At 34.9% G+C, this 9217-nt stretch overlaps 1 protein-coding gene across 1 annotated transcript; it reads left to right on the forward strand.

Moving 5' to 3' along the window:
• Window positions 1-2172: 2172 nt before the first annotated feature.
• On the forward strand, window positions 2173-3111 carry LOC114027325 (olfactory receptor 13-like). The gene has a single exon (XM_027841301.1). The coding sequence runs from the start codon at window positions 2179-2181 to the stop codon at window positions 3109-3111; it is 933 nt and encodes a 310-aa protein (XP_027697102.1). The 5' UTR covers window positions 2173-2178.
• The last annotated feature ends 6106 nt before the right edge of the window (window positions 3112-9217 follow it).

Here is a 9217-nt window from a genome sequence, read left to right on the forward strand (position 1 = left end):
CTTGTTCTTCCTTGCTGAAGGCCTTGGACACCACCACTTTTTATTGTCATACTTATATATTTCTAAATCATTTAACATGTATAAAACTGTGCTACCATTTTATTAGGTTTCTGTCTTTTATATGTGTCATTGAAAAGTTTTTGAGTGTTTTTCTCCTAAGCTCTGTAGTTTTTATTGCACCATTTTGTACAGCACAGTGATTTTTAGGAACTTGTTAAAGCAAAACTGACAGTATTCAGAAATCTGAGAATGAAACTAATCCCTAAATAAAGTTACAAAACATGAATCAAAAATTAAGTAACTATGTACCAGGTACTGTGTTATGTTCTGAGATTGCAAGTACTGCAATAGCCCCTGCTTTCAAACAAGTTCATGTTGTAATAGAGAAAGACAGAAAATGTATGGAAGTAGCAGCCAGCTAAGAGAGTTTTGGTCTAGTGATTCAGAAAAATGGTGAGCTGATGTATAGTATTATAAATTAACAAATAATTTCCAGAATCAATGGCAGCCAAAGGAAGAGGTGGAAGGAGGAGAAAGGAAGAGGAAGGCAAATAAAATGGCCCACCTGTAGGGATATACATACACACATATTCATATATATGTGAAAATACAAATATGTGTGTGTATATATATACACACACACAAACACATATGTATATATAATTAAATGCTAATGATCCTTTTTCTTGCTTTTTCTTTTCATTTTGGTAATTCTATTAATAATTATTTTGTGCCCAAGAAGACTCTGCCAAAAAGAAAGGAACAAGAAAAGAAATAACCCTTGAAAAATATATACATCATTACACAGAACAAGTCTCCAATTGGCTATATCTGTCTCATTCTTCAACTTAAGTCCATCACTTCGTTGTCAGGATGTGGGCAGCATTTTTCATGACTAATTTTATGGAATCAAGGTTGACATTGATCAGAATTCTTACATATTTCTTAGTTGTTTTTTTCACAATGACATTGTTGTTACATACTTTTTGCTCTGAGTTATGCTTACTTCATTGGATCACTTGATACAAATCTTCCCAAGTTTATCCAAAATAATTCTTTTAATCATTTTAAGATGAAGTGATGTTCCATTAAAGTCACATACCATAATTCGTTCAACCATTCCCCAGCAGGTGACTAAACCCTTAGAATCTAGTTCTTTATCACCACAAAAGACCTGCTATAAATACTTTTGGCATATAGATACATTTCCTCTGTCTTTGATTTCTTTGGGGTATAGGTCTAGTCGTAGTATTACAGAATTAATAGATAAACACAATTTAGTGACATTTGAGGTATTGTTCAAGTTGCTTTCCAGAATGACTGGATCAATTCATAGCTCCACCAATCATGTATTAGTGTGCCTGTTTATCTACAATTCCTCTAATAAATTTTCATGTTTATTTTTATATTATTTTTCCAATCTGATAAACATGAGCTGGAATATCAAATTTGTTTGATTTTGATTTTTCTATTAGTAATTTTATATTTTTGTATACCTATTTTTTATCTTGGATTTTTTTCTTTGAGTTTTGAATGCTCATATCTTTCACCATTTTTATATTGGGGAAAGACTCATTTTATGATACATTTGAATCAGTTCATTTCATATCTTAGAAATTTGGCTTTTATTAGAGGAATTTGGTAGAAATGTTTTTTTCCCAGTCAACTGTTTCCAATCTACTTAGGATTTTGTTTGTACAAAAACTTTTTAATTTTCTATAATCAATATTGTCCATTTTATCTTTTGGGATCTTTTATATACCTTGTATTATCATGGGTTAATTTTTAACTATAGTTGCAATAAGTATTTCCTTCATTGATCTTCTGAATTTAATATTATGGGACATTTTATTAGATAAGTCATGAATTCATTTGAAACTTGGTATATGATATCAATTCATGGACTAAATTTCTAATTTCTAATTCATGGACTAATTTCTGCCAGACTTCTTTCTGGTTTTCCCAGGAATTTTTGTCAAATAGTGAGTCCTGCCTCCAAGAACTGGGGTATTTGGAAATGAAATTTCATTTGGACAGAAATTGAGTTTTTAAGAATTCAATAATGTCACAGTAAGGCCATTGAAAGTGTTGCACACACCAAATGCATACCATAATGCTCAATATAGACATTTCTCATTTACTGGACTTTGGCAATCTCTTTGTCTCTGTCACAGAAGTATGGCTAACAATCAGACAATGGTGAGAGAATTCATCTTGATGGGATTTTCTGTTGGACCTGACATGCAAATGTTCCTCTTTGGGCTCTTCTCTCTACTATATGCCTTCACCCTAATGGGCAATGGAGTAATCTTAGGACTCATCTCTCTGGAGGCCCGACTCCACACCCCCATGTATTTCTTCCTCTCACACTTGGCCCTTGTTGACATTTCCTATGCCTGTAACACTGTGCCCCAGATGCTAGCAAATCTACTGGATCCTGTCAAACCCATATCATATGCAGGATGCATAACACAAACTTTTCTCTTTTTGACTTTTGCCCACACAGAATGTCTTCTCCTAGTGGTAATGTCTTATGATCGCTATGTAGCAATTTGCCACCCCCTCAGATACACTGTTATCATGAGCTGGAAGGTGTGTATCACTCTAGTATTGATCTCTTGGGCCCTTGGGTACATTTTGGCCCTGATCCATTTATTTTTATTATTGCCATTGCCTTTCTGTGGTCCCCAGAAAGTCAACCACTTTTTTTGTGAAATCTTAGCTATTCTCAAACTTGCCTGTGCTGACACCCATATCAATGAGATCTTGGTCTTATCTGGAGCTGCTTTTGTGTTGGTTGGACCCTTTTCCTCAATTGTGATCTCCTACATGCGAATCATCTGGGTAGTCCTGCATAGCCAGTCAAGAGAGGGGAGACAGAAAGCCTTTTCCACCTGCTCTTCCCATCTCTGTGTAGTAGGACTCTTCTATGGCACTGCCATCATTATGTACATTGGGCCCAAGCATGGGAACCACAAAGAGCAGCAGAAATATCTCCTCCTATTCCATAGCCTATTTAACCCCATGCTGAACCCCCTTATTTATAGTCTGAGGAACAATGAAGTAAAAGGAGCCCTGAAGAGAGTTTTGGGGACAGACAGACCATCATAGAAGACTTGACCACCTATATTAACTACTGATAATCAGTCAAAAATTGTAAATAATGGCTTTTCAGTAGCAAGTTAAAACCAGATCTCATACTACTCAATTGTACAGTAAAGGAGAATCTGTGTAGATACAAATGTGTGTTGCTTTTCATTGTCAGACTGTGTAAATATTTTATGCAAATTATCAAGTTTCCAAAGAGACAATAAAAATGACCTACCAAAATGACTCAAACCAGTCAAATGAGAAGATCCCCCTGATGACAGTAGTATTATTACCTATTGGGCTGCTAAGAAAGGAAGTCATCTGGAGCCATGCACAGACTAGACAAACCAAAGCACAGAGGGACCAAAGTGATAAGGAAATGCCAAGACAATACAGAATAATTTTCCAATGCAAAGTAAACACAAATGCCTTTTGACTCTTCCAGACAAGTAAAGGTGCAAAGAAATAAGTGTTCCTGGAAATCTTTTATCAAAGCTGCAAAATTTCTGCAATTCTCAAAAATTAATGATAAATATAAACTCTGAAGAAAAAAAGTAGAATGAGTTTAATATTATGTTTGTGCCATAGTACATGAAAATTTGTGATTAATAAGTCTTTGACAAGAAGAATTTTATAATTATCCAAATTCTTGCTTCATTCAATCACAGATTATATGTACAACTGTGTCCTTGGTAACATTACTCATATTCATCTTCTCTGTAGCAATATTCAATGTCTGGTTAATGGCTAAGTAAACTCTTTATAGGTCAGGAAAGTTAGTGGCCTCTCTCTGATAGTCTTCAGAGATTTAGGAACCCTTGATGGGGAAGTGACTCTTTGCCTTCTGCAGCATCAGCCCACATGTAGGATTCAGAAAATTATCAATCAGCTTCAGTTATTTCTGGATTCCAGAACAAGAGATGCAGTTTCTGACATCTTTCACTGCTTGCCATTAAGGGTATGTACTATTATGGAGGGAGAAGAAGGGAGGAATTTGATATTTTACAAATATTATCTCATTTGATCTTCACAACCACCCTGTGAGGTAGGTGCTATTATTATCCCCATTTTACAGTTGAGAAAATTGAATATACAGAGTCATGTTGAGGGTCATTACCAAGTTACTGACTAGAGAGGAGTGCTTGCAGTTGCAAGACAGTAGTGGTCTGTTCCTAAGTATGGGTCATATTTCCAGTGTGGAGAGGCGTTGTGGTCATGAGGTGCCAGTAACCAGAATTTTCTCTAGATCACATTTCTTTGGAAGTACTGAAAACTTACAGGCTCCCCAGATTCAGCTGAGAAAACAGCAGGACATAAAAATCAAAAAAACAAAGGCAGACAACCCCCACCCCCAAGAGGTGAGTGGAGCCCAACTCTAACATAAAATCAAAATCAAGCTAGAGGCTAGCAAAGGAGCCAATAACAAATAAGAAAGAACTTGACTATAAAAAAAGCTTCTATGGTCAAGACACAAATTCAGAAGAAGACAATGATTTGAAAACATCTAATAAAAATGGAATAAAGTATAAAACATTGCATTGGACAAACAACTAACCTGGAAAAAAGATGAAAGAGAGATAATTTAAGAATTATTAGACTACATTAGACTACCTAAAGGCCATCTTTAGGGAAAAAAAAAGAGCCTAGACATCATATTTCAGGAAACTATCAAAGAAAACTAGCCAGATATCATGGAACCAGATGGCAAGGCAGAAATTGAAATAATCCATGAATAAACTCCTGAAAGAAATTCCAAAATAAAAATTCCTATGACTATTATATCCAAATTTCAGAGCTCCCAGGTCAAAGAAAAAATACCACAAGGGGCCAGAAAGAAACCATTTAAATGCCATGAAGCCATTTTGTCAGTGGCTTGAGATTTAGCAGGTACCATGATAAAGAAGAGAGGACTTAGAATATGATATCCTGGAAAACAAAGGAGCCAGGATTACAACAAAGAATAACTTAACCAGCAAAACTGAATATAATCTTACCAGGGAAAAATGAACATTTAATGAAATAGAGGACTTTCAAGCTTTCTTGATGAACATAACAGAGCTGAAAAGAAAATCTGACATTCAAGCACAATACTTAAGAGAAACATTAAAAATGAGTGACAGATCTAGAGAGTGGAAGCAAGCATTATAAGGACGAATGGGAAAATAGAGTCAAAAGTGGGAGGTAGCAAAAGCCCATATACAAAATTTAATCAAATAATCAGAAGGCAAAAAACAGTTACAACTGAAAAAGATTAGCCGTGGAAGTATTCAGTAATTTAAAAGAAAACTAAATTAGGAAGACAGACAAAAGAAGCACTGTTGTGTTTAGCTTTATATAAACCAATCCCCAAAGTATGGATAAGAAAGGGAAACAGAACTCTTTCATAGATGTGGGGGATAATCAATTAATGAGTATTAATAACAGTTTGGTAGAATGGGGTTTATTACTGGAGCCCAAAAATATAAAGGTAAACTTTTTTATAAATTGATAAAGAATAAAATGATCAGAAACAGGAGAATAATGTACACAGTAATGACATTGTAAAAGGATACTCTGAAAGCTATAAGAAATATATTCAATACAATGACCATTCATAGTTGCAGAGGACTGATAATGAAACATGCTATGCATGACAGAGAGGTGATTATTTAAGGTACAAAATGTCATATATAATATGTTTGTGTGTATGTATATAGCCATGGAGGGATTTTTTTTTGCTTAATAATACATATTTGTTGCAAAATACATCAATAATACTTTAGAAAGAATATCAGATAAGATGGGAAATGGCACTTTATGTAAAAAAAAAACACCATTACTTTTTTTTTTTTTTTTTAGAGACCAGGGACATGAAAGAGAAAGAATGGAGAGCATAAAAAGAGGAAAGAAAGAAACATTTATTAAGTGACCACTATGTGCCAGTGACTGGGTTGAGAACTTTAAAAATATTATCTTGTTTAATCAACATCCATGGGAGTTAGACATCATTATTAATCCCATTTTATAGTAGAGCAAGCATGGACAAATAGTTGTTTAAGTGCCTTGGCCAAGGTCACACAGTTTCCTAACTTGACACCCAGCTCTCTGCCTTCTGTGTCATCTGTCTAGGTGAGAGAGAAACAAGAATGACAGGGAATTCAGCAACAGAATTTCCAACTAGAAGGAGGAATTGATTGATGAGTTGCATATATGACCAGCAATAAATTTAGCAGAAATGATGAGTACATAGTGTGAAAATGTGTAATCTAAGAATTGATGATAGATAAGGTGGTAAAGTACTATATATTTTAGAAGAACAATTTTCAAAAAGCAATGGAGAAAAGGTAGGTATCATCTACGGCAAAGGCCAAAAAAGATAAGTTGGCTCAACAGCATTGAGATACTTCAAATACATTGATGATATAAATGCAAAATACCCCCAAAATAAAAGAAAATTTCATAAACATTAAGTACTATTTACAGTATTTCATAAATCATATTCATTTATGCAAACCAATTGCTCACATTATTCCTACAAAATTAAAAGGACTTCTCTACTGAATAAAACCTAAATTTCTGTGTTTCTGCTATTCTCAACTGTCTCTCAGGTCCTTCATATCCCCGACTTGCTCAACTTTTAGCACTTCTTACCTGCAATCCCTTCCAAATAGAGTGCCAAGTGAAATCCCTGTTGAAAAACTCAATTTGAATTTGGTGTGTGCTCCATTCTCAGTATTTCTCAAAAACATTTACTTTATTTACCATTGCAGACTGATTCTATGGTCAAAACAGATTCAAAACACTTGGCCAGGCTGGGTTGAGGAAAGAATGACAGGGGAATGACTAAAAATACTGATTAAGTTTCTTTTTTAAGTCTTTGCTGAGCACATATTTCAAAAGACCAGGTACAAAAGGTGGAGTGGTGGGCATTCAAATAATAATGCAAAAGGGCTACAGTTCACGTGCTCTGGTTCTCTCTGCCACAACCAAGGAAGCTGCATCTGCCCTTCTGGGTGCTAACTTGTCCCAATGGTTTTGTGGTGTGTCTCTTCTCTAATGCTAGCAGCTCACACCCCTACTCACTCTGTTCCCCCTCTGTTAAGCACCAGTGAACTCAGTTCCATTTTACCATTTAACATCAATTACCTTTTACAAAAAGTTATTTCCTTCAAAGATATAGCATTGACAAAAGTACAAACATTTTCCCCCAGTAGCTCAGGGTGTATTCTCTTCCCATCCATCCTCAGTCTCTGGAAAGAGTGTTCAAGCTTAGCTCAGTTTCTACCTAGCACTGACCCAACCAAATTCATGTCCAAAGTCATCATCACTGTCAAATTAGACTTTGTCTTAGCTACTGTTGGGCCATTAAATGAACCAGAAAACAATACATGCCTTGCAGTCTTTCCAGTGTAATTCCATTATACATTATTGTGACTGTTCCAAAAGCAGATTCTCCTGCCTCCCCCATATGGGGAATTTGCATCAGACAAACACAATGATTCATGCATTCAGTGCATGTGCCAACAATTAAAGCTCAGAATAAGCTGAGGTTTGCAGTAAATGCTAAAGACTGCAAAGCTTTGATGGGGGGTGGAGGAAGGAAAAAATAGTGGCTCCAAAAATGAAAATACTTAACTCTCATTCTCTTGGGATTTTTCCTGTATCAAGGAATATAATTTTCAAACTGGAAAGTGAAGAACAAAAAATAAATAGTTAAGAGATACTAGTTGATGAGATACTAATGTGACATTTAGCAATTTTAATGACTTCTTATCTCTTAGTTTCTAATTTATATTTTAGAGTACAGATTTTACATGTGTCCAAAAGAGAAAAAATAAACAATCTCTAGGTTCCCTTTAGAATTTAGTGTTTTATCACTTCATTTAATGAACATCGAGGAGAGAAATTTGAGGGAGATTAGACAATGGGAGATGTGTCATGAAACTGAAACTTGGGCCTTTTTGCCTTGATTTTCAGAAGACACAAGGCGCTTTCTGCAAACTATTAGCTAATTCTCAGAAAACTTACACTTTACTAAAAATATCATTTCTAAATATTTTGAAAGAGATGTTCTGAGTACTATGAGCTAAACTAAAGGTTAATTTGCCTGGGTCATCTATTCAAATGATCACTAGCATTGTAAACACAGCATTGTAATCCCACCTCTATAACTATCTGTATGGCCTTGAACAGGTCACTTTACCTCTGAGATTTCCATTTTCTTAGCTGTAAAATGAGGGGATTGGACTAGATGAATGGGCAGATAAATTCTAATTCTATTATCCTGTATGGTTCTATCATTCTAAGTCATGCCCCAGTGATTTAGGTCTCTTCTTTTTATAGCTTCTGTATAATTGGAACAGAGCAATAGAATACCTGGGTATTAGGGGTTTAAGGTTGATACATACACTTAAATTAAAGCCTGCACAGGTAGGTTCTATTTTACAGGTTCCTGACCAATTTCCTTTCTAGAGAGATCAAGGTGAGTGTTTTTATAATTCCTTATGTATGTCTAATATTACAATATCTCTCATTAATTAATCAATTAATTCTGATCTCCTGTCATTTATTGCTATGATGTTATATGCTATTATTATATGATAGCCTATATATGCTGTCATTCATTACATAGACTGGAGGAACTACTTCCTATGAATTTTTGCAAATCTCTGTTACCCATTTTTCTTTCCCTGAAAACTAATCTCCTAGGCTTAGATAAAAATTAAGGTTGTAGGCTGTACAATTTATTAACATAAATTTATTATGTCACATGTGGGGAATAATAAAAAAGCCAATTTGCCTGGACCCCAGAATATGTAAAGGAGAGTAATCTGTAATAAGGCTTGAAAGGCAGCTTGGAACCAAGTTGTGAAAGAATTTAAAAGTCAAATGAAGAAGTATCTATTTGATCCTAGAAGGAATAGGGAGTGACTAGATATAGTTTATGTGAAAAAAGCTTTGGGATTTCTTGACTGTGATCTCAATGTGATCCAAGATTGTTATATGGCAACCAAAACATTGAATGGGAATCCCCTCCCTTGTATGGAAACTATATCCTGTTTATAAGGAAATAGTGTGAGGTGCTGATGCAGAAAAAATTGAGTTTTGACATTGAAAAGGGCTGCCATCATTGAAAGTCTTCAAGAAT

This window comes from Vombatus ursinus, unplaced genomic scaffold (assembly GCF_900497805.2).
Source record: "Vombatus ursinus unplaced genomic scaffold, bare-nosed wombat genome assembly UNPS02014858.1, whole genome shotgun sequence".
Classification (NCBI taxonomy): domain Eukaryota; kingdom Metazoa; phylum Chordata; class Mammalia; order Diprotodontia; family Vombatidae; genus Vombatus; species Vombatus ursinus.

Excerpts from the sequence above, each read along its gene's own strand:
- LOC114027325 (XM_027841301.1), top strand. The coding sequence starts at position 2,179 with ATGGCTAACAATCAGACAATGGTGAGAGAATTCATCTTGATGGGATTT.